The 26,412-nt window shown below is 45.8% G+C and overlaps 1 protein-coding gene across 7 annotated transcripts in view; it reads right to left on the minus strand.

Annotated features, from left to right (window-relative positions):
* Nucleotides 1-7,023: 7,023 nt before the first annotated feature.
* Nck2 (NCK adaptor protein 2) overlaps nucleotides 7,024-26,412 on the minus strand; it is a 122,546-nt gene continuing 103,157 nt past the window's right edge. For all 7 annotated transcript variants that reach the window (XM_027386727.2, XM_027386726.2, XM_027386734.2 and 4 more), the window contains 2 exons: nucleotides 22,136-22,857; nucleotides 7,024-8,390 (listed from right to left, as the gene is read on the minus strand). In XM_027386727.2, coding sequence (XP_027242528.1) covers nucleotides 8,196-8,390; nucleotides 22,136-22,857 — 917 coding nt within the window. In that variant the 3' untranslated portion in view covers nucleotides 7,024-8,195. The remainder of the gene's footprint in view (nucleotides 8,391-22,135; nucleotides 22,858-26,412) is intronic.

The following is a 26,412-nucleotide window of genomic DNA, read 5'->3' on the forward strand; positions in this document are numbered from 1 at the left end:
ATGAGTTTAATGCAAATGATTGCAAACATGTCTTGCTAAAGTCTCTCAAGTCAAAATTTTAAAATAAGGACTCTGGATTACAGTAATGGCTTTTCCTGTAATATGTGGAGCTGAAAACATGGTGGTTACTGATATCTCAAGGGTAAATGAGCTCATTTTTTGCGTGCATTACCCTTTGAGATGATATAGTCACAGCTTCAGAAACAGAGTGCCATAGGCCAACTCGTTGTCTCAATGAAATCCGGCTTAGCTAGGCTACAATTGCATTTTACACAGAGAAGAAGAACATTGCTTGATCCCAGTATGCTTCTAGGTCAGGAATCTTGAAAAGGGATTTTCTCATTCAAAAATTAGCATTTGGTTATTGGTTATTTGATGCTTCAAGTTCAGGAAGTTTGTCTGCTTCTGCCAGAGGCTGTGTGTAGCAGCCAGTCCTCTAAATTCAGTTTCTACTAGAAGTGTTATTTCCTGGGCCCCACCCAGAAACTCCAGGGGTGGGGACCAGCATCTTGATTAAACTATGTTATGGGGGTTCTGGTGTCTGCTAAAGTAGACCCAGGGTCACTGGTCTACAGAGCATGGGAGTGAAAGTAAGGTCACTTACAGTGTCATTTTCTGTGTGTGAACTAAAACTTGAAGTAAAAATGAAGTAAGCATCCCCCACTTTCCCTTTTTATTCTTTCTTTTTTCAGTTGTTTTTTTCCTTTTAAATAAGATAACATCTTGGGGGTTGAGAAAATTGGATAACACTTTTCACTTCTAGTAGTCAGAAAAGACGTGTCGAGAGTGAATAAATGATTTATCTGTTAACACAATAGTCATTGCATGGTAATAAAAATGGGTGAAGTAGAGGCACAAGCATTGCATTTTATTTTTATTAATAGAATATGGAGGGGAAAGCTGAGTACAAACTGGTCCAGTGTGATTTCATCTAATAGAATTTTAACACAGGTGGAACCAAACTATGCTGCTCCAGGATGCTTCCACTGGAGTTGAAACAAACTGTTTCTAAATCAATGGTCCTCTCTGCAGGCAAGAACTGCTTTATTTTTTTTTAATTATTTATTTATTTATTTGGTTTTTCGAGACAGGGTTTCTCTGTGGCTTTGGAGGCTGTCCTGAAACTAGCTCTTGTAGACCAGGCTGATCTCAAACTCACAGAGATCCACTTGCCTCCTGAGTGCTGGGATTAAAGGCGTGCGCCACCAGGGCAATCTGGCTGCGACATCTGTCTCCCCATTGATCGCCAGGGTTGATTCGGCTGATCTGGCTGGCTAGGCGGGTGTCCCCTTCCTCCCTCACCACTCCATGTCTGTCCCTCCCGAAGCTGCGTGCTCGGTCGGTCGAAGAGGACGACCTTCCCCGAATAGAGGAGGACCCGTCTTAGGTCAAGGGTATATGAGTAGCTGCGCTCCCCTGCTAGAACCTCCAAAAACAAGCTCTCAAGAACTGCTTTAAAGAGGACGAGATTTATACGCATTACTGGGGGCCCAGCAATGCTCTCAGATGTGTCCAACCTTTCGACATTGCAACATATTGCTATTTAAAAAGTTTGTGTTCCAGGTAGTGGTGAGAGCAGCAGCAGCTGTAGCGGCAGTTGGCACACACCTTTAACCCCAGGACTCGGGAGGCATGGGCAGATGGATCTCTGTGAGTTCGAGGCCAGCCTGGTCTACAGAGTGAGTCCCAGGACAGGCGGGGCTACACAGAGAAAACCCTGAGAAACAAAACAGAAAAATTCATTTATATACATGTTAGATAATACAGTACGGGGTTATGTATACAGTCGCCCCTCCGAATCCATGAGGGAGTGGATCCAGTAGCCCTGTGTGGTTACTAAAATTCATAGGTATGTAAATCCCTTATTTAAAATGGCATGGTATTTGCATATAATGTATTTCTATTCTCAGCCATATACTTTAAAGATTCTCTGGATTACTTTTAATGTCCAATGCAATGTAAATGATTTAGAAATAGTTGTATTGTTTTGTTTAGGGAATAATAAAAAGAAAAAAAAAAGGTCTGTACATGTTTAGTACAGACAGGATCCTTTCCCAAATATATTTCAATCTATAATAGAAACCTAGGGATACAGAGGACAGATATTATTGTGGAAATATATGTATATACATCTATCTATCTATCTATTTACCTATCTATAGAATTTTCTGGTGTGTTTAGCAGTAGAATTTTTTTGTCAATCAATAAAGTTATATTCAACTTGATTATGATACTGCCTGTCCAGCTGGGGCTGGAACAATGGCTCAGTGGTTGAAAGCACCAGCTGCTCTTCCAGAGGACCTGGATTTGATTTCCAGAACCCACATAGCAGTTCACAACTGTCTGAATTTCATTTACAGAGCCCTCTTCTGGCTTCCATAGATGCCATGCACACACATGGTGCACAGACTTAGAATCAGGGAAAATATCAATAATAGAAAAAATAATAAAAATTTGAAAGATGTTGTTTATTTGTTCCTGAAAGAAGTTAAATCCATTTCTATTCTTAACCTAGAGATTTAGTTCAGTGTTTAGATTCTTGACTGGAATGTGCAGCGCCCTGGATCCAGCACCCAAACAAATAAACAACAAAAATCACATTCTTCAACAACAGTACACAGTGAGCCCCAGGATCACACACTGTGCCTGATAGGTAGGAAAAGATAGAAATTTGGCTTTAGTCTCATTTTTGTGTTTCCTGATCCTCTCATGTGGCCATTTATGTTTCCTTGGCTATACATATCACTTCACTCATTTGTACAAGTGACCTGTGATAACAATGTGGATCAGTTTGGGTCTTAGGAAACTGCACTAGCTCACTCCTAAACGTCTCAAGAATGTCCTTAATCTGCCTCAACTTCCAGGATGACCATCCCTGGGGAGGTGGCCCTGGGTTACATAAGAAAGCAGGTTGAGAAAGCCAGTGGGGAGCAAGCACCCCTCCATGGCCTCACCATCAGTTGCCTCCAGGTTGCTGCCTTCTGTTCCTGTCTTAACTTTCCTAGATGATGGGGCTCTAAGCTAAAATAAAGCCTTTTCACCCCAAATTGGTTTTGGTCAGTGTTTCATCACAGCAATAGAAAGTAAACTAAGGCAGATCCTGAGACCCTCACTCTTGGGTTTCACTTATACCTTACTTACTTAGCCTTGCTCTATTGACCTTGTGCCCAGACAATGTGGCTAAAATGTACATTATGAAATGTTACAAAGGGAGGAGAGAAACTTTTCTTGATATACTAATTATTTATTGGAAATGGCCAGTAGCCAAAATCTCTAATTTAAACTCTGTGTAGGGCGTGGACCAACCCCATTCTGATCACACTGGCTCAAGAACTCCTATGGATTAGGCTACAGTGTGTAGGGCTTGACCTTAGGGTCATTGCATAAGGAGGAAGAGGCAAGGCAGCTAGAAACACAAGCTGGGACAGTAGGCAGAGGTAGAAGCCATGACTCAGTGTTAGGAGGCAGGGCAGTAGAGTAACACCCTCCACCCCAACACGCCCCCCCATCAGCAATAAGGAAGCTCCGCCCATGGCACTCAGGAAGTTCCGCCCAATCAGGGCCCAAGAACAGGCAGATGCACTTGGTGAGTCAGCCTTGGGCCCCACTGCCTCCTACTGACTTACAGCTCACACAGTAGCCCTTTTGTGTCACTCTATTTAGCTGTGGCTTAGGTTCCAGCCAAGGGACTCAGCCAGGGGACTTCTAGGGACAGAGAGAAACAACTATGAGAGCAGCCTTTGTGCAAGTCTGTTCACAGGAAGGAATCCCTAGGGTTGCGGCCAGTGTGCCTGTGGCTGGGGAAGGACAATGCTGAGTAAGGAGAAATGGATCCTGCCCCTCGCCTGGACTGATGTTCAGTGGGTGTTGGAAACTGAAAAGAAAATGTTTCAAATAGGTAGGAAGTTGCTGTAAATTTTCAGTGGGTGTTCAGGAAAAAAAATCCCAGAGCGAGCCTGATAATCTAAGAGAGATTTGAGAGGTCTACTGATGGTGTAATAGTTTAACTCAATGGGGCACTTGCATGCATTTCTGTCTATAGGCACCACATGCAGGGATCTACCCGAGATCGTTTAAAATAAAAACTTAGGAGTGAGTTAGGATAGCTAAGGGACTTCTGGGGCCAACACTCATACTGCCCTGAGGGAATATTTAAATCCATTTTTTCAGGTGTTGACATTTCTGATCAGTTATTGCTTGATGGGGACACTATAGCATGTTTTGACAACCAAGCTTGAGGTGGCAGCAGCTTCTTTCTGAGAAACAATACTTTTCAAATAATACTCAGATAGAGATGGGGGGCTGAGGGGAGCAGAGCCGAGTCTTTTGCCTGAAGTGCTAAAGCAATGTCTCTCTAAGGGTACTGTCTTGCAAGATATGACTTCAAGTCTTCACACACTTGGAGATAGAAAGTGGAAGGCTTTGAGTCCCTGCGGTGTTAAGACACTAGACACACAAGCTCTATAATCCAACCTGAGGGCTCCACATGGGGATGCTAGCAAGGATAACTGATATTTTCAGCTTCACCCCATGGTGGGGATCCAGATCCATTTAGTGGCATCCGGTGATTTCCATTGACACTGGGTCTTGCTACTCTGCAGACTTCTTGCTTAGATCCCAGATGGACTTACTATAATCTCCCATGGAGGACTACCTACTCCATACCCACTACTTTGATCCTGGTACATTTCCTGGGATATTTTCTTCAGTGCGTCTTCCAGTATGCTGGGATGGAAATCCAAGGTGTACAGGGAAGGGGCTCTCAGCAAGATAGGGCATTCTTTCTTTCTTATTTTCTTCCTTCCACCTCTTATTCATGAGGGTCAGGAACTCTCTCACACAAACTCATTTCTAACCATCTCCTGTCATCCATTCGCAGGTAAGTCTGAACTCACATGGAGACTTAAAAGATTTGCCTTCACTGGAATACCCATTTGAGAGCCTATCCTTTTGGTGACTTCTAGGTGTGGCAGGACACACTTCTTGGACTCTTCTGGCTTTTGTTAAAGGCAGGTGTTAACCAAGGGTGAGAATATGGTAAATGTCATATTCTGAGGCAGTACAATGGCTACCATCTCTCAGATCGAAGAGCATAGAGACTATGGAGGAAGGTCTGTCAGCATGACCCATAAGGTCTGGAAGTCAGTTTTGGAGGGAGAGAGGTTCAGGTGAGGAACAATGGGGAAGTGTTCTTGACCTATGACACACCTGGGAGGAGCGCTGTCTCTTGCCTCAAGCAGAGTGATTTGTATTTTAGGAGCATCACATGGTGGTGTAGACATGATGTCTCCTGGAACTTGGGAACAAGAGTGTCTTTTGAGTCCCAACTGATGAGCCTAACGACCAAAGCATCTAGTGGGAGCAGAAAGGAAAGAACAGTGTTGGGAGCAGTCTGCTCCTGTCTGGAGTATCACATAGATGTGATGTATCCCGGAGAACTCTACAGAACAACACCACCCTCGAGTTACCTTAGAAGGGAACTCATGAGTTCTGCCAGGAGCTGAGGAAGCCTCCACCAATAAAGTTCAGAGACTGGGAAGAGCCCAACAGTCAGATGGTGGTCAAACATGACCATATGAGAAAGGTAATGTCAAGTACTGGGAGTCAGAAGAGGAATCCAGAATTGGGTCATGATAACTAACGGTCATGATTCATTTTGTCAGGAGAGAGGCCTCGCCCTATGGGGGTCACTGTACATTACTGTTCACTATTCTGGCCTGGCCACCATATTCTCCTGGGGATGGAGGTCAGGCCTGGGCACTGGGAGGTGTTTACTTGTATAGTTTTTGTCAGTCAAGACTATGGACCTGAGGAAGAACCCTCGTAAGAGCCCAGGTTGACAAAGACACATTCTGCCCATGCCAGCTCCCTCAGATGACTTGTTTCACCCTGAATTGCTGTGCAGTCATTTACTGGAGTCATACTGGCAGAAGGCCCAAGTGTAACACCCAAGGCAACTTCTGCCATTTCCACAGGTGAGAACAGGTGTCTATGGTAATGACCTGTGTCACTCACCTGAATGAAGGCCTGTTCGCTATAACCAGTCATCAGTCACACACCTTCAAGTGACTATAATACACAATAAAAGGGTATTAGGATACAATCCTGTGTCAGTGTTCCTGCTCATTCATGGAGTAGCCATGTGCATTGTGAACAGATTTTAAACCAGTCTTCACCTTTAAAACGGGCGTGTCAGTTGGGTCAACACACAGGGTTGTGACAAGTTAAAAGATGACACCAAGCCAGCATAGAGGTTACACTCCTGCATTTAGCAAAGCATGCAACCGGACAGTAAACACTGATCGAGAGAGAAAGGTTTCCAGAGACAGCCAGAGGACTGTGGCTTTAACAGTTCAGTAAACTTTGTACTGTTAAACCACTAATTTCCAAAGAGCGAACCTCCAGCTTGATGTATTGGGTTCTCCTGAAGTTCTGTCACTAAGACTTGGTATTTCATCACAACGATGGGGATACCAAGGGCTGGTGAGATGGCTCAGTGGATAAATGTGCTCGCAGTGCAAGCCTGATGACCTGAGACTGACCTTTAGATACCATATAAAGGTAGGAGAGAACCAACTCCTCTGACTAACACATGCATATGCCCCAGCCTTGCACAGTCAATGTACTGGGCTCTTCTGAGAGCGCGCTCGTTTGTGTGTGTGTGACACACACATGTGAATATGTGCATATGTCCATGCCATGTGCACCTGGAGGCCAGAGGAGACCGTGGGTTATGCACTATTTTATCGTTTGAGACAGGGTTTCTCACTGAGGCCAGTGCACATGGATGGTTTAGAATGCCTAAACATCGAGCTCTGGGGCTGTCTTTAGTGCTAGGGTTAGACACATGTGACCAACACATGATTTTCTGTGGGTGCTGAGGAGGATGTGAACTCAGGGCCTCATGCCTGGATAGCAAGCACTGTACCCAACAAGCCATCTTGCTCTTGTGACAGGTTTCCCGTGACCCCTGCAGCTGTCTCTCCCCCAGAAGAGAGTCAGGTATTCCAAAACACAAACACATGGCTTTGTCATGATACTTTTTTTTTATTACAATATTCAAAAAACTGGGTATGCAAGTTTAGGGGATCTCAAGACCCCTTCTTCAATCGTAGGAATGTGCCATCTCAAGACTCTATAGTCAAACTATAAAGAAGTTCAAATGTAAAGAATAAAAAGAAAATGCAATTTCTTCATAAACATTCTGTTACTACCAATCACATACTCTTTTGTAAACCCTGAAAAATTTCCCTGTAAAGCAAATAATATATATATAATATACATATATTATATATATAAATATATATATATATATAGTGTGTATGTATAAAGTATTGGTAGCTCCCCAACCCGAGAGATCAGCTGTTTTCCTTAATCATCTGTTATTAGTGTCAACAAACGGCTACAGATACATATTACTTTGAGAATTAAATACATAATTGTGAAATTCAAACAAGCCGGAGGGCAAGAGGGAAAGAGCACTATGTGGATGGCACACCTGGGGGTACATTACCCGAGTTTCTTTCTGCAGTCCCCTCTTTTGCAGACCAAGAAAAAACAAAAAAACAAAAAACAAAAAAAACCCTCTTTTATTGCAAGCACAGCCTCAAAGGCACTGGGCAGTTCCCTCACCACCATCTCCCCAGGGTTTCCAGTATTGCTATCCGCACATTCTTGGACTCCTGCAGAGCCTGGAGCCAAAAAAAAGTAAAAATAAAATAAAAAATGCAGGTCCTGGACCAACATGGCTGATGGGAGGCACCAAGCACCCGTGGACACAGCTCTCAGAGTGTGCTATTCACTACATAACAGACTTTCTGCCCTCTGAATAAGCCTCAGTCTTTTACTGCGCGCGCGCGCGCGCGCGCGCGCGTGTGTGTGTGTGTGTGTGTGTGTGTGTGTGTGTGTGTGTGTAAGATTTAAACAGACTGCTTCCAATTATAAAGGAAAAAAGTGAGCAGCTTTGCTCCCTTTGACCCTCACCACCTGAAGGTGGCCAGAAGGTGGTGGCCGCGGGCATGGCTATGAGGGCCTGGGTAGCTATGTTTGGACCAACAGGGCTGCAGAGAACACACTGGGCCACGGAGGTGATCCAGGCTGCGTGGGTGGAGGTGGCTGGCACCGCTGGGCTCTAGGAGGCGGAGGTGGCAGCGAGGCCCACAGCGGGCAGGGCATGGAAAGGCTGACGGCTGCCTTCACTGCAGGGCCCGGACGAGGTAGAGTTTCTCCCCGTGCTCGCTGGTGAAGATGGGGGCCTTCTTGTAGTGCTCCACAAGCTCGTCCATGCTATGGAACCGCCGCTGCCCAATGCAGTAGACGCTGTCCACCAGCTGCACCTTGAAGTGCTTGTTCCTCCCTGACGCTTTGAGAGACACAGAGAAGTCACTGGGCTGGGGAGGAAGCAAACGGGAGTTATCAGCAGGGTAGCACCGTGGAGACCAGGGTCTGCCTGAGCAAGCACTGTGTTCACCCAGAGCAGCACAGTCCTTAGACCGACCTGCAGCCCAGGGCTTTCCAGTTTGCAATCAACCACTCATGAAATTCTGCTTCACATGGATTCGAGGGATAGATGCACCCTCTGACAAGCAGGAACTCATTATAGAGAGAATGACAGCGGGGTCAACCTTGAGGCAGAAGAACCCCGAGATATCCATTTCCCCAAATCATTTCTGACAAATTGGGAATTATTCAAAACGGCTTTCACGCAGGCGGGAAAACCGGAAAACCGGAACTGTTTCTTTCGATTTCTGTTAGAATGTAAACTCTTTTTAAACAATAGATACCGTCAAGGCAGTGGACAGCTTGGGTGTGTTTTAAACAGTTTGCCATGTCCCAGAGATGGCTCCATGGTGGTTCAAGCACAGATTTCAATGAGAAAAGTCTAAAATCTGTGATGAGTTCAGTTCCTTACTGACCTGAGTATATTTTGGCATATGCTAGTATTTTTAGTAAAATCGGCCATTCTGTCCATTTACTGAAAGCCAAAAGGAAGGGCACTGAGTGGAGGTATCAATTGGGTCAATGTTTACTTAATGTGGACTGCATGCCAGGCAGCCCTTGCCCTGCATATGGGCATGTGACTCTTTAAAGGACACCAGTAAGGAGGGCAAGCATGGAGGTCAGTCCATGACTGCAAACTGTGCTACCTTCTATAAAGAAAAAGGGAACTTCATGAGCTCATGAGCTGGGAGACACAATTTTAGCTGTGTGCTTTGTGTGTATGAAGGAGTCGTGCATTTTGTGAAAGTTGTGGGTAAGAGTGAATAGAGATATTAAGCGTGTGTACATCCATGTGTGTGACTCTGTACGAGTAAACAGGTGACTGCTGTGATATATTTGCACACTTGTGATGGAGCCAGGAAAGGCCTCTACAGATAGAGGAGCTGAAACTAAGTTATGGGCAGCAGGATTTTGCAGGCAGTGTGCATGGGACATATTGTAGAGACAGGAGGACTGGTTTTTCTGTGGCACTAAAGAGGTAGTGTGGCTCAGGAGGAAGTGAAGAGACTCACACTCCTGGACCCCTTTTACTTCCACTTACAGTGTTCTTGAACTGTCCTTTGTCCACTGGTTAGCCATTCCCTAAAGGATGTTCTCAAAAGTTCTAACATCCCTCTAAAGCCTGCTTGCCTAGGCAGGATCAGGCTGCACCTCAGGGCTCACCCTGAAGCGGTAAGGCCACACCCATGACAGGACCTTTCAAGTCTGCTCCTGCTTTTTCCATCCCTGGGGACTTGTTGCTTCTCAGGAGCCAGTATCTAGCCCTCTTTTCCATCAGGTCCTCTATGCAAAGGTCACAAAGCCCCATGGCTTATTTGATGGGGTGGGCAAGTACTGCAGACAAGAAGTCCATGCTTGCCATTGGCCATTCTAGGATAGGAGCCTGGGGCAGCAGGCTTGCCCACCAGCCACTGATGCTTTGAGAAAGGAATGACAATTAATAGCAGTTTGAATTTGTTATATTTCCATGCTATGCCCAGGGCTGGATGGCTGGGAGAAGGCCCAGCAAGAGATGGGCCTCAGGGTATAGGTTTTTAGTATCAGGGCCATGCATGAACCCCTGGGTGGGTAAGACACAGAACCTGACCTTTTCTTCAAAGGATTATGGACACTGATGTCACAGGTGAGCATGCCAACAGTCCCCATGGACAACATTTACAACACACAGACCCTTTTATGCTCTAGGAACCCCAGTAATGCTGCAAGTTGCAGATTGCTTTCTTTGGGATCACTGTTCCTGCCTTCTAGTGTCAATATTAAAGATGGTTACTTGAATGTAGTGATATGATATCCCAACCATGGACCTGGTAACCAAGATAGTTACAGTTGGATACAAGTTACAAGTATGCCACCTAGCCTAAATAAACACCATCTACAACAGCTATTATGTTCCCAGACGCCCAAGAATGAGGCAAACTACAGTTTGATGCCTTTTGGGAATATTCAAATTGCTGGCAACACTGGCTAGTGCCTTCTGATGCCAGTATTAAACTTCAATGTAACCAGTAGTATCCCTACCATTGACCTGATAACCATGATAGCTACAGATAGATATAAGTTAGCCTTGGTATTCTCTGTGGCCCACTTGGAAAGTGAGCAACAGGTACTACCCAACAGGCACACACTGTCACAAGCCTAGACACGGGCACTAAGGTCTCCAGGCAGTCATCAGTTTCATACAAGAACACACACAAGTTGTGAGCTATTCAACCGTCTCCCAGTGGTCCCAGGTTCTCTTTGGTGAGGGGGACTATATTTTAGTTCCAGGCTCTGCACTATTAATATTCTGCAAGTACATCTATTCTGAGCTAAGATGGGGCACCCTCCCTGTGTCAGCTTGCCAGGAGCCAGACTACTCTGATGGTTCTTTAACCAACCATGTCAACGAAGCCTTGTTTTCAGGGGCGTTAACTGGGGATGACTGTAGTAGGCATTGATGTGTCTGGTGTTTGTTAATTAATAGGACTTTCCAAACAGGGAAATTTGCTTTTCAGCTGAGATCCTTAATTTGACACCATGACGTGTGTGGGCTTGTTAGGACACAGCAGTAAAATCTTGCATCGGGGAAGGGGATTTTAATTTCATGGGCTTCTTGAGCGGAAACTGTCAAGTCAAGGACATACAATCAACTTATGCTAAGCAGGAGTGCCAGGAGTCTGGAGTGTTCTTAATTCAAATCGAGGAGATGTTCCTCAGGCAACCTGAAAATGAGCTACACCAGTAGACATCCCTTCATATTACAGGTCCCGACTGCCTCTCAGAATGTTTAAGACCACAAGTATTTTAGATTTTGGATCTTTCTTCTTCTTCCTCCTCTTCTTCTTCTTCTTCTTCTTCTTCTTCTTCTTCTTCTTCTTCTTCTTCTTCTTCTTCTTCTTCTTCTTCTTCTTCTTTTCTTCTTATATGGCCAGGTTCTGCCCTGGGTTTCTGTTTCTGGAGCTGACCTGAGCACCTCCCTTGTAAAGTCCCCAGATGACGGCCCCTGATGCTGGTCTGGGGCCCACTGAGCTCCGCCATCTCTAGGCTGGACTTAATGTTGATATGCCCTCCATCCTAAAGAGAGGGCAGTCTACTGGCTTCTTGTCAAACCCTACATCCCCAGATCTTTTCATCTGGGAAATGGATATCTTTTTTTTTTTTTTTTCTACATCAGCAGGGTAAACATCCTTTGTCTACAGAAGAGTTCACTGATCCCCAAATGAAGAACCAATGTGTGAGAGGTAAAATGGGCTGTAATGATTAATATCCTTGCTGTTCTCCACTTGCCCTGGTTGTCTGACGTAGCCCATTTTTAGTCAAAACTGACTGGAGTGTTTCCACCAATTGTGTTTACACAGATTATCTTCTACCCTCAAGCCTCTATTTACTCCACAGGCCTGAAGGTCACCCACAGGCAACATCAAGCATGCATTTCATTAGTGTGACAGACACTTTAATAATGAAAACCAGTTTTTAACCAGAGAGTAACTTCAATGTCCTTCCTGCCCAAAACCTAGGAACTACCAGAGCTCTTAGGATGGGTGCACGTTTATCCTTCTCTGCATATCCCCTGCCTGTCATACCCTCCCCTCAAATTTCCCCAATACAATATTCTGCAGTACAGGCTTTAAGAATATTGTCCTTCTTTGTCTTTCCACAGTTTCACTGTAACTAAAGGACATGTTTTGCTTTAGGTAGGCTTTGCTCTGTAGTTCAGGCTGACCTGGAACCTACCATGTAGCCCAGGATGGCCTCAAACTCTTGGTGATCATCATCTTCCTATTTCAGCCTTGTGAGTGCTGGGACCACAGTTGTGAGCCACTATGCCCAATAAGTTATAATTTCACCATAAAATAAATGTTGTTCAGGTGGCTTCCAACTAACTTACATCCCAAGAGGCAGGACTTCTCAAGTCCCAGCATCAGGATCACTGGGGGAGGGGTCTGGTACACTGTCTCTCTAGCAAGTTTTATGGCTGACAAGGATGCTGCTTGTCTGAGAAGCACTGCCATGGAGCTCTGAGGAATTTCACCAGGGCATCCCCATTTGCTGAAGCCCCTGCAGTGGATGCTGTTACATGCCTATTGCTTCTCATATAGCAAGATCTTAAAAAAAAAAAAAAAAAAAAAGTGAAGCAGAATGCAGCAAGGAAGGCATGCATGGGATTCCACTGTGGTCACCACACACCAAATGTAATGTGGGAAGCAGACTCCCTGGCACTGAACATGCTACCCTCTAACCCTGCCACTCCTGCTGTGACTCCAGGCTTTGTTAAGTGGCGGGGACTTGAGAAACATCTTTAGGACTCTAAAGAGAAATGCAACAAAAAGTGGTGAAAGCCACTCTGAGTGAATGCATGCCCAAGTGAAGCTGAGGGGCAGGGTGGTGGCCTGTGGCTTGCTGAGAAAGCATGAGTAACCAAGTTTGGACCCCCAGAACCCAGGGTGGAGGGGCAACATGGTGGCGCACATGGAGTTCTGGAGCCTGGGAGATGGAGACAGAGAGAGCCTGGCTGAACAGATGAGCTCTGGATTCAGTGAGAGACTGTTTCAACAAGACTGGGTCAAAATAATTGAGAAAGGCACCCCACTGTTTAACAGGTTCTATGCACCCACAGGAACAGGTAGACACACTACACACATACAAGTATAGCAAAGTCAAAACCACTCTATACTCATTAGTTTCTTGTTTGTTTGTTTCTTTAAACAATAAATGTTGCTAAAGATGGAGAACTTGAGCTCCTGTGCATTTGGAAAGAGATGGGAAATGGTGCGATCACTATGAAAAACATTAATAGGTTTAACATCTGATTCAGCAAACCTACTAAAAGGTCTACACAGGAGAATTCAAAGTAGAAATAGATATACACCCACAATCGTGGCAGCATGAATAACAAACACACTGGAAACACTTCAAAAGTTCCCCACCAGATGAATGGATGGATATGCAAGATGGAATATTACTCAGCACTAAAGAAGGACAATTTCTAAAACACTGCTACAACACAGACGGAGTCTGAAGATACCAGAAGTGAATTAAACCAGACACAGAGAGACAACCACTGTATAATTCCACTATAAGAGGACCCCAAGTATAAAAAAATTCAGAGAAGGGAATCCCAGAGAAGAGGGCAGTTAGGGACACCGTGGACAGTGTCAGTCTGGAACATTAATAAAGCTCCACAGACTGACAGCTGCAGAAAGATGTGAGAAGTAGCCACTGACTGAACTGCACACTCAAAAACTGTTGAGACAGCCAATTTGGTCTTAACGACGTTTTAAGTAAAGATTAAGTGATGATCTGTAAAAGATCTGTGAAACTCTGATGGGACTCCAGGAAACGGAAGCAACAGAATGGGTGGGGAGGCTGTTCCCTTCCTACCACAGAAGCCACCAGCAGTGGCCAGGAAAAACTGAGGCAGTTTTGAGCCAGGGGAAGTCATGGGGAGGAGGCACCCTCCTCAGGTGGTGCCTCCTGGAGATCAAACAGAGCTTTTGCCTTAGGCCAACCGGTGACTATTTCGGTTTTTCTTAGACCAGCAGAGAGCCGAGAGATGCATCAGGGATCTCTGGACTTCCTGGCTCATTCTTCTGTGAATGACATATTAGTTCATCTTTCAAAAGCTCCTAGGGACACTGACTGTGGCTGTTGGAGCCACTGTGCCTCTCTAGAGCAGTTGACATTTATAACACGCTTGCTGCGGTGGAATGCAGGCAAAAGGACAAGTTGTAAAAGAGGCTATAAAGCTAATTCTTCTAGTTTCAAGTCTGGCAAAGTTCTTTAGTTTTTGCAGACGCTTAAGTCTGTAAAAAGGTAACTGACAGCGAAAGTGTAAAACTGTTACGTGAGGTTCCACGGCTTTGGGATGGCTTTTTTTTTTTTTTTCCCTTTTGGAGACAGGGTTTCTCTGTGTAACAGCCCCAGCTGTCCTGGAACTCAATCTATAGACCAGGCTGGCCTCAAATTCAGAGATCTACCTGCCTCTGCCTCCTGAGTGCTGGAATTAAAGGCATGGGCCACCAACACCCAGCTCAGGATGGCTCTTAATGACATGGAGGTTTACCCAGATGGTGGGGTTGGGGCCTGGACAAAGTGCTTGAGTGGCTGCCTTGAATGAGCTAAGTGACTGATGGTTTTGTCTGCAAGTTCCTTGCAACAAAGTTATTTGATAACTAACCATTAACATTTCCCATGGAATTTTGTTGGGAAATGGCAAAGAACTCTTGAAAGGTCACTATTGTGGCTTCTCACCTGTGAGATGGGGACCCTGTTTAAGAGCATCTACACTCCCAGTTCTTCAGAGCATAAAGATGGGCAGAAGGGCAAGCATAGGCCTGCTGGTCCACAGACACACTCACGCTCAGTCTGCATTGCTCTCTGCATGTGTTTGTTAAAGACAAACATATTACAAGTCACACTGTTTCTAAGATTTCATCTCAAGACAACTTTAAACGGTATGCTTGTGGGATTTGTACTAGGCAAGCTAAACTCTCTTAACTCCTCCATGGGGCAAAGGAAGGTCTCCATCTCCATCTGCAAGGCAGACACACACTCAGTGTCTTTTGAACAGCAGAAAGATAACCACTCCCCATTTGTACAGCTCACTCGGGCATTTCAGGGACTCAAATGATAAAGGTATATTTGACCTGGGTTTTTAAGTTCCCTTTTTCCAGTTTACTTTTCCATATTTGGGGTGACAACCATTTCTACCACGTACGAGCAATTTTGCATGAACTCTCGTTATAGGAAAAGGAGCTACTGATCTAAGGGATTTTAATGAGAACATTTCTGAACAATCTTACGGCTGAGTTGCTGATTTGACATCCTTTCTTAGTCTGAAAAGCTGCGTTAGCTGACAGCGGGGGACCTCTTTTGCCCCTCACCATGCTGTCAGATGTAAAGAGCCAGCATCTGGACCCTGTAGCAGTAGCAGCAATGGTATTTTAGAGGCCACGGGCATGACCCAAGCCAGCTGGCAGTAGAGCATAACCCCACATGAAAACAGTACAGGGTGAACTGGGCAGCCCTACAGCTCTGCTGGGCTCAGAGCAGAATCTTCTCGACTGTACATAATCAACTCACCCCCCTGAGAGGCATAACAGTTCTTAAGTTTCAATGCCAAGCCAGGCATTCACAATTAAGTGTCCCTGACATATCCTTGTGCTAACCCTCATGGAAAGGGGCATGTAAGGGGATGAAAGATGCACCTAGCTCAAGCCTGCAAGCCAGCCAAGACTTTTTAGAAGTAAAGCTAGCCAGAAGGAAGAATGGAAAGATGTTTGTTCCAAAGGCTGAAGTGTAGTCTGCCTCCAAGGGCTCTAACTCACTTGAGAATGGGGCAAACGGTCAGGCTATGAGCCATGGATCTTAGAAAAAGACCCCCATCTAATCACATGTGTAGCCTTGTAAGTTTAAGAGCCAATGGTAAGGTCGTATTCCTGAAGACAACATTTACACATCACACCGAACACAGAGCAGTTGAGCTGGCACCTAACTAGAGATTTTACACCTACTGAATAGTGTTCCCCGTACTAGAAAATACTCTGCACACTACAGGAGGAGAAAGATAAACATCAATCCAGCTATAAACCCTGCCATATACAATGGTGACGTGCCCACAAGATATGCTGGCACAATAGTTGTACAAACATTGCGGGAGTAACCAACTACTCTATGCTTGGACTTGAGGTCCATTTCATGAGATGAAACTCATGCTTGGCCACTGCTTTAGGTGGTCAAGAACTTGTGACTGGACAGGACATGAGATCAGGGGAAACCCAAATACGATTGTTCTGTTAAACTACAGTGGCTCTCAACCTGTGGGTCATGACCCCTTTGGCAACTCTCTATCTCTAAAAATATTTATGATTCCTAACAGTAGCAAAACTACAGTTGTGAAGTAGCAACAAAAGTAATTTTCTGGTTGTGGGGGGGTGGTCACCACAGCATGAAGAACTGTATTAAAAGGTCGCAGCATTAGGAATGCTGAGAACCATTGTGCTAAAGGAACATAGCAATAAAATGACTCCTAATGACATACTGGTATACCCACAGATCAGTGCTTGGCTCAGCCATCACCAGAAAAAGATTCTTCTTTCAGCAGAGCGTAATTAATACAGAGACCTACAACTGATAATGTGCAGAGAGTGAGAGATTTTGGAACACTCAGTATCTCATCAAACTCCTCCCTTCGGGGCTCAGGAAGCTGCGAAGACGAGGAGGTAGAAAGACCGTAAGAACTAGAGGGGATGAGGACTCTAAGGAAACAGTGTTTTCTAGACACAGCAGGACTGATGCACATATGAACTCTCAGAGACCATGACAGCACGAACAAGGTCTGCACAAATTCAAATCAGAGGAGGCCCTACCATGGAGAGGAGAAAGCAGACACAGGGTCCTGTCCCTATCTGCAACTGGCATCCACTGCAAAGGAAAAAGTATTTGTTTTCTCCGACGGAGTCTCACTGGCTGTTATCAACCACACTTACTAAAGGGTAAACCCCATGCCCAGCAGTAGATGGTGAACAGAAAACAGGTGAACTCGATGGTATTTTTAGAAGCTTTTGTCTCATATTGTTGCAAGTTTTTTTTTTTTTCTTTTGCATGTGTATTATGGCTTCTGATTTTGTGTTTATGCATGTGTATGGATATTTTCTTTCTTTTTTTAAAAGAATTTCTATTTGATTTTGTTTGATTGCTTCTTGCTTTCTAAAGAGAGAGATAGAAAGAAAGGATATAGAGTTGAGAAAGTGGGTAGGATATGGGGGAGGGGAAAGCATGATTAGAATATATTGGACTATAAAAAAATTTTAAAATAGGTTAAAGTTAGAAAAATTTTTATTTGGTACCATGCAAAAAAAAAAAAAAATGCCAAAATGAACCCTCCCAACAGCAGTGTGCTGGCTAATTTTAGGTCCATTTGACATAGTCTGGGGTCATTTTGAAAGAGGGAGCCTCAACTGAAAAATGTCCCCACCAGATTGGCCTGTGTGTGGGCAAGCCTGTGGTGCATTTTCTTTACTGATAACTCATGTGGGAGGGCATAGCTCACTGTTACCAATGCCACTCCTGGGTTGGTGGTCTGGATGCTACATATAAAAAAGCAGGCTGAGCTGGGCGTTGGTGGCACACGCCTTTAATCCCAGCACTCAGGAGGCAGAAGCAGGTGGATCTCTGTGAGTTCGAGGCCAGCCTGGTCTACAGAGAGAGTGCCAGGATAGGCTCCAAAGCTACAGAGAGAAACCCTGTCTCGAAAAACCAAAAAGCAGGCTGAACAAGCCACGGAGAGAAAGCCCCTTAACAAGAGCTAAGAGTGCTGTGAAACATTAAGCTTTCGGACAAAGTTTTAATTTCTACCTTCCTTCACACATTTCTACCCTTTTTAGGATAGTGTACTATCCAGAAATGATGTTTTAATAACTGCTGTAAAATATATGAAACCATCCATAAACCACGATAATGTAGTTCAGCATCAGAACTCTTAGCAAGCATGTACAGGAGAGACCCCGCTTCTGTCTCCAGCATGGCCCACCATAACTAATGTAACAAGTATAAGTGCACCAGCAGCATCGATAACACCATGGACTGTGTCAAACTGAAAGCTCTTGGGTGCCAGATGTCCCAGATCAGGAATGCTGAGGGGGCTGGGAGGGCAGTAACCTAGACATTCACAGTTCCTGAGGGGATTTGGATCTGAACTGCGTTGTAAGAATCCTCAGCTAGACAGATGGGTCAAGGAACTTGTTGTTAGCAATATTTCTAAAAGAAATACATTCTTAAAATGTCGCAACTCATTTTTCTTCAACTGTGGCTAGAAACCTTTCTAGAAGAAATAAAATGATCTTGGGCTACATAGATGACTTGGAGATTAAGAGCACTGTTGATCTCTCGGAGGATCCAGGTTTCATTCCCAGCACCCTATGGCGGCTCACAATCCTCACAATTCCAGTTCCAGGGGCTCCAACACCCTCTTCTGGCCTCCAAAGGTACCCTGCACGTGGTGCACAGACAATACACACAGGTAAAACATTTATAAGCATAAAATGACTTAAAATATATAATTTGCAAACAAAGCAGTCATTAGCTTTTATTTCCTAATCAAGAATTATTAATAGGCTTTAAAAGGAAAAAGGAAACACACTATCTGACTTTTCATGTGGCCAATAATATATTAAATCTTTTGTTTTTTTTAATCAAGGGTTAGGGTTCTCTACCTGAAATGAAAGTGAAGCATGACAAACATTAGCAAACAATTATTATCACAGCACATAATGCACCACAGGGGAATTATTAGCTCTCTGGGATCAAAAGTCAACAGAGAGAATGCTCCTTGCACTATCCTTGATGCTGTCCTGTATTAACCCAGAGTGGCTCTACCTTTTCTGAATGTCTCTTTACTTTGCACCCAACACCTTCTGAGTACCTTTTTTAGAAGGACAAGGGATCTAGTAACTGAGAAAGAAAAATAGCAACAAAGCCAGGTGGTGGTGGCGCATGCCTTTTGTCCCACCACTCAGGAGGCAGATGCACGCGGATCTCTGTGAGTTCCAGACCAGCCTGGTCTACAAGAGCTAGTTACAGGACAGCCTCCAAAGCCACAGAGAAACCCTGCCTCGAAACCCCACCCTACCAAAAAAGAATAACAACCAAAACAAAACAAAACAAACAACAAAACATTGACACCTTGTACTGCTTGCCAGAAATTGAATTAATTTTAAGTACAGCCTTGTAAGATCCCTATAGAACCTATGCAGGCAAACACATAAGGATTTGATACCCATACAGGGTAGGCAGGGCTTCTGTGGATTTTCTGCATGAGGCAGGTTAATTCACAGGTGGAGAGTGACAAGGAAGAGCACTGAGCCTCCCTTAGCTTTCAAGAAGAACTGATCATTATAGGTAAGAAAAAAGAACAAGGGAAGAAAAGAGGTCAGAAGAGAAAGGATGGTGGGTACCGAAGCTGGGGATTGGACAGTCAAACAGTGCTTGGTTGGTCATTCCTCAAGTCCAGCACACTTCCAACAGAGTTCTAAAATGTCTAGCATTCGCTGTCATGGAAGGCACAGATGAAGCAATGTTCACTTGCAATAAACCCTCTCTCCTCAAAAGCAGACTTCTGTGTGCCTAGATATGGGTAGATTTTAATTCGTCAAAGGAGAAAACCAGTAGGCATTTATCAGAACAGAACACCAACTGGAGCTTTGCCTACCTTGCAATGAGATAGATTTTAATTGACACCTGTCAGGAAGATGAGTTCCCCAAAGCTACTGTTCCCACCCAGGAGTCAAGCTTCCCACAATCACTTCCATAATGCAGGTTCCAGGCCCAAATGCACCTGCCTCAGTCCTGTGGGAATACCTTCCACACACATACCCCCAATCCCGTGACTGCAGTTAGATGGTGAATTAATGTTCTGTGTAACATGGACTTGACTGTGAGAACAAGGCTCTGACCCCCCAAATCCCAAGAGAACAGGAAAAATGACACAAAACATGGGACAGGCAGCAGAAGGCACAGAAAGACAAGGGAGTCTCATCCCTGTGTCCACCAGGACAGGCCCTTCACTGACACAGAATGGAGCTGTGAACAGACAAGGCAGTAAATATGAACATGCCCTTTCTTTCATCAGCAGATAAAACACAACACAACCTGGAGCCCCTTACAACAGGTTCTTGGCACAGACACATACATGGCTTAAGGGCCCCAAGATTTTTGGGACAGAAGCCATGGCACAGTTGCAGGCTATAGGCCAATCAGCATCTCTGGAGATGATACACATTCCAATAAGTCCTTCTTTGCCCTCACATAGCCCTGGCAACAAAAGCCTGTCTGAGCTCAGCTTCTTAAGTTAGTCAAAGTAAGGGATGTCTATAAAAGGGGTTAAAACAACTTGTAAATAATCAGTGCCTCCATCAGCAGGAAGAAAGTTGTTTAAGCGAACACAGGAGATTAACAGGTCTTTTTTGGACTAGAAACCCCAGGGGACCTTTTACTCATCTGTCCATAAATAAGGCAGGTGCCGCCCCACTATGTGGCTGTTGCCCCCTTCTCTCAAGAACCCATTTCGAATTCAAGTGTCTGGCTTGCAAGCACTTGGACTGGGCATTCTGCACTCTAATTGGGTTTTCAGAGCCTTCCCTACTCTTACTCTGCAGTGTGAGAGACACGGCTGTCTTAATTCCTCACAAGCGCAGAATGTGATCTAAAGGCACGGAGCCTCCAATGTGTGAGGAGAATGCCATGTGAAGTCCTGCCAGCAACAATGAACCCTGGGCTCAATCAGGACATCTCAGTATTCAGATTTCAGACGTAGTCAGCATTCTGGGTCCTGCCTGAGAACATCTAAGGCTGAAGCCGGCCCTGAAAAGCTGCTGACACCATAAAGGGATTGGGTTTCCACTAGTTCCATGCTCCTTCTGCTATAAAGAACAGACTTCAGTAGCCCCTCTCCAGAAGGGGCTGTGACCTCACCTCTCAGATCAGTCCTGTGGGGCAGGAGTGCACACAGCTCACTGTGCTAGCGGAGCAGAACACACATACTCTGCTCTTACACTGTGCACGTAAAACATGAAACAGAGCCTAGGCGAGCCAGTTAACACTTGAACACACCAGACTAGATTCTTGCTTACAGGTTTAAAAGAGTCACCGGGAAGATATCTCCAAAATGGGTCATTCCCAGGAGGCACACACAGAAAGGCTGCCTGTGGTGAAGCTGTCTGGTTCTGTCAGATCATCCCAATGAGTCATAAGCCCCCACAACCAGCCGCCTGCTGGAGGAGGACTGGCTGTGCCAGACAGGTGGCCTTATCCCCCATTTCCTCCTCTCCCTCGAGCACTCCAGGTATCTGTACAATCCTGTTTGTAAGTACTTTAAGAGCTTTCCAGAGATGAGCTTTTCAGTGGCGCTGCGTGCAGCAAAGACAACCTTGGGATTATGTGGTTGACAGAAAAACACACCAGCAACAAAAGGCTGCATCAGAATCCGGGCACCTGCTGAGAACTGGCACTGCATGCTCAGATGTAGATGCTACCAAGCGAGTAATCACAGGTGCTTTCCACACAGGGAAGGAGAAGGATGCCTGCATCTTTAAATTGGAAAGGGGAAGCCCTACTATAGGGCCAAAACCACCCGTGAGAGCTCAAAGGCACTGTCCACATCTTACCACACCCAGGAGAAGGAATGGCAGCAGGGACCTCAGTCTACCCAACCCAGATTTAAGTTAAGTTGGGAGCAGTGGACCCTGTGCCAACACAGTATTTACCTAGCTTAGTATGTGCCCTCAAATACTATTGTGCCATTTCACATATATAGTCAGTGAATATAACAAGAGAATGGCACACCGGTCATGTCACCCACATAGGTGGCTGTTTTTGAGGAGGTTCCAAGAACTTGTGGATACCTGAAACCGTGGTAGATGAGAACCCTAAAAAAATAAGTTTTTTGTCCATGTCCACGATTAAGTCTAACTTGTAAGTAAGACTGGTAAGCTTTTTAACAATGTTGAATCAGGCAAATGAACTATAATGAAAACTGTGAGATCATTGAACATCCTCGGACCACGGCTTGCACGAGTCCCTGAACCTGCAGGTGAGGGAACTGTACTCTTAGCTTTCTCCTGGCAGTGTGGCCCCAGCAGAGGGGCAGCTGGGCACTTACCGAGGACTCGCTGTCCCTAATGAGAAAGTCGCCCTCGACGCCCCGCTCATTGAGCGCGCACTCGGCCTGGTGCCGTGTCACGTTGCCATAGTACCACTCACGACCAGCGAATCGCCCGCTGGCTGAGGGCCCGGTGTAGCTGATCTGTGGGGTGTGCGCGGGGTGCATTGCAGGCCCATCACTGAGGACCACCACATAGTTCTTGGGGACCAGGCCCACCTGGCCCCGGGCATTTTTGCATTTCCACCACTCAGGGTCGTTCTCAGGCTTCTCAATCACCTCCATGGTCTCCCCCTTCTCAAAGCTAAGCTCCTCCTCAGTGACGGAGCTGAAGGGGTACAGCGTCTGCACCACGTGCAGAACCCGTGCTCCTTGCCCATTGCTCAGAGCGGCACCGCGACGAAGGCTCAGGAAGCTGGGGGCCTCAGCGGCAGCTTCATCTGCCTCCTCCAGCACGTAGTTGGAGGGGAACCAGCCGATCTGCCCATTGAAGCTGCCGCGCCACCAGCCATCGCTGCATTTTTCCATGACTGTGACACGGGAGCCCTTCACCAGGGAAAGCTCATCCTCTCGTTCAGCTACGTAGGCGAACTTGACGAAGGCGGGGATGTTGAGGTCATAGATGCGGTCAGCACCGCTGCCATTGGCCGGGTACTCCGCATCAGTGCTGGGCGTTGGGGATGCATCCCGAGCGCTCGGCTTCCTGCGCGTCTTTCCGAGGCCTGTGAAGACATGGCAGAGGGCTCAGTTGGCACTGGGCACATGCCTACTCCCTACGCTATTAGGCATGGAAGTTCTCCCGCCCAGGGTGGGTGCATAAAGACTGGTTACAAACGACAGTTACCAGCTGGAAAAGAAAATGATAACAGCTGTGCCGCAGAGATACGAAGTTACTAAAAACTGATACTTACCCATAAACAAATGCCAATAAGTCTATGATACAAAGTTAACAAGAACAGAAAAGTTCTTCTGGAAGGATGGCCAGTTTTGGAGAACCCTTGGGGCTCAGGACTGAAAATATAAAAAAAGGCAGAGAAGGTGCCTGCAATTTTGCATGGGTAAGAAGTTGGACTAAATGACTGTAAAGACCGTGGCAATGCTACAGGGGGTCAGGTGACCACCAGAAGGGCTGTACCCTGCCCTGCATCCACTTACCTCCCTCCTGAAGTTTGTAACCCTGCTCCAGGGCTCCTCCTCATTGTTCCCCTGATGAACTGCCCTCCTAGTACCTGCCTGCCTGCATGCTGGCCCTTCTCATTTCCTTCCCCACTTCCAACGCATCTTTGCTCACAGAACACTGAACTGGTTTTTCTACAACAGACTGACAGAGCGAATTAGTAAAAGATTCGCTGACATACTATGTCCAAGGCAGGACTTTGAAGTTCGTGGTGGGTAACCTGCAAGTGGACCCCTCAGGTCAACTGAATGGGCTTCAAAAAGCCGACGGATGGAGGAACGTCTTCAGAGAGCATCATGGTTAGCCTGTACACACTTTCTTCAGCCACACGTGAGCAAACACTGGCCTGTGATGTAAAACATACTCCTTTCCATACACCGAGGGGGGGTGGGGGGGCGGGGGAGGGGAGGTGATTTTGGGAAGCCCTAACCTAAGCATGCTTTTGATCCAGTTAAAATGTAGAACCCAAAAAAATTCTAGGGGAGGACAGCATGTTGGCTAAGAGCAGGGGATGCACCGCAGGGGGGGGCAAAATTTCTCAGTTTTTCAGGGAACACTCTCCCTTCAGCTCTGCTTGGAGCATTTTGTGGAGCCCGTGGCAGACTCCCCTCTTCCCCAGTGACCTCCAGGGGTAGTTAAGCCCTCTCATCTTTAACCTGCAGAATAAGCAGGCTTTGCCCAGCATGCAGGTCCAAACGCAAGGGCTGTGCTACATCATCCCCCATCATTCAGCGGGGCCACCAGGCCCAGCTCAAAGCCAGGAGAATTTGAGGCAATGCAAACTGGTCAAAGTGGATACACTGGCCCAGAAAGGTGACAGCATGGATCACATCATCTGATTCAAGTACATGGGGACATAAGGGCAAGTCAGAACACTTAGGTCAAAATTTAGATCTCTGTTCTACTTAAGAGTCATCTTGGCTTGCAATCCCAGATTCAGTGCAATCCTCAGTCTTCTCTGTGTGTGTCATAGCTCTTGTGCAAACAAGTCACACTGGGTTAGGGCCTTTTTTCCTTTCTTTCTTTCTTTCTTTCTTTCTTTCTTTCTTCCTTTCTTTTTTTTCCTTCCTTCCTTCCTTTTCTTTCTTTCTTTCTTTTTGTTTTGTTTTTGGAGGCAGGGTCTCTCTGCGGCTTTGGAAGCTGTCCTGGAACTCTCTTTGAAGACCAGGCTGGCCTCGAACTCACAGAGATCCGCCTACTTCTGCCTCCCGAGTGCACCACCTGGCAGACCTAACTATTCTTAATACTCTTGTTTTAATTGCTATTTTAAAGGCTCCATCTCCAGATAATCCCACTTTTGAGGTGGGGTGTGTGTGTGTGTCAAGATTTCAACATACGGATTTGGGAGGGTTTATTCTGCCTAGGGCATCTAAGTTCAGACAAAGCATATGAAACACAGAAGTTTTACAGAATCAAGGTGTTCTTAACTGATTAAGGGTTTTGGATCTCTCTGATCAGAACAGTAGTTTGTCACAAGAGGTCAAATTCCTCTTCAAAGATTCTTGGCCACAATCCCAGTGATGCCAGAAGGCCAGAGGTGTAGAAAGCCTTATGGGACTTGGGCCTCCAACACCAGGTACTCTCATGGCAGCTGCTGGGACAGAGCAATCCAAGAGGCAGCTGTATAAACTGTGTGGTGGTGGGTGTTTTAATATCCTGGCCATGGATGTTATTCCAACCCTCACAATTCTCCCCAAGCAAGTGGGGAATCCAAAACTGGGAGAGATGGGGGAACTGGACAGACATTCCTAGACAGTGATGTGGCATAGATCAATTAATGCACCCAATCATAGCATATTTCATTCACAATAGGCCAGATGCCCAACTCTGTCAGAGCAAACTGGGGTGTCAGTGGTTCCTTTTATGGTAGAAATGGAAACAGTTCCTGAGTCCCCAGTTAGAAGTAGGCAGAGCCCCAAGATTTTAAGATAGGAGAAGTAGCATGAATAATGGGTGAGGAATAGGGTTAGAATAGCAAGTGCAGACAGGCTGGGGCGGGCTGGGGAGGTGCTGGGTGGGCAGAGTGTGCATGGGAAAGCCATTTGGGGTACTGAGAAGGGGGCCCACCAACCCACTTTTCTCCACTATTCTCCTTGCCCTGGACCTGCCCAATGGTAGGACTAGAGTCATATGAAATAGAAGGGACAAGAAACCTTGAATGTTGGCACAACAAGCTTTAATCTGCCCCTCTCTCTCTACTGCTGAGGACCTCAAGGAGAGCAGTGGTGGCCTGGGGTTGGAAGCAGCAGGGAGCTGGGCAGCCATAGCAAGATGGTGTTACCTCCTGTGTGAGGACCCAACAGAAACTGCAATCCCAGGTTCAGGCTAGCCTGTGACAACTCCTAGCCTGCTCTTCTGGCCTTGACTGCCCTTTGTGACAAGGCAACTCAGGAGAAGAGGAAGGGAATATATTGGCTGCCCCCCTCATTCACTCGCTGTGTACATTCCCACTTCATTTCTTCTCTCATTAAACTCACACCACCTGTCTCTCTTGTAACAAAAACACAATTTGAACTCCAATATGTGTTGGCTATTTTAATACAGCACTATGACTTTTCTCCTAGAATCTGACATATTTTCTCAATGAGAGAGGCAAGCCATCACACTTATTTCTCAAGGACCCAAGCTATAAATTTACCAGCTATTAATAGCAAACCCATGTAAACATGTCAGATGACAACCCCTCCTAACCAGCGTGTCTGCTCATTCCGTCTACACCACATGTAGGGACCTTCTAGTGCCAGCTCCAGAATCCTTCTCACTAGTGTCCCAACAACCAACTCCTGATGCAGGCACCAACAGTGGGGTTCCCTCCTGATACCCTCAGTACACCCCACCCAGAACAAACATGCCTGGTACCTGCTAACTTACACTAACCCAGATATAGTGTGCATGGTAGTCTCTACCAAACTCTGCATGGGAGGAGTTCAACAACACATTCCCCTTTCCAATTCTCATGCTAATCACAAAACCACCCCTCACAGAACTAACCAGAGGGTGTGATCTTTGCAGTTGGGTGTGCTGTCACAGCTTTATTTGCATAAATCATATGGATGAGAATATCTAGAACAAGCCCATTAGAGACTTTCCAACTGCTGGC

This window comes from Cricetulus griseus, assembly GCF_003668045.3.
Source record: "Cricetulus griseus strain 17A/GY chromosome 1 unlocalized genomic scaffold, alternate assembly CriGri-PICRH-1.0 chr1_1, whole genome shotgun sequence".
In the NCBI taxonomy this organism is placed as follows: Eukaryota; Metazoa; Chordata; class Mammalia; order Rodentia; family Cricetidae; genus Cricetulus; species Cricetulus griseus.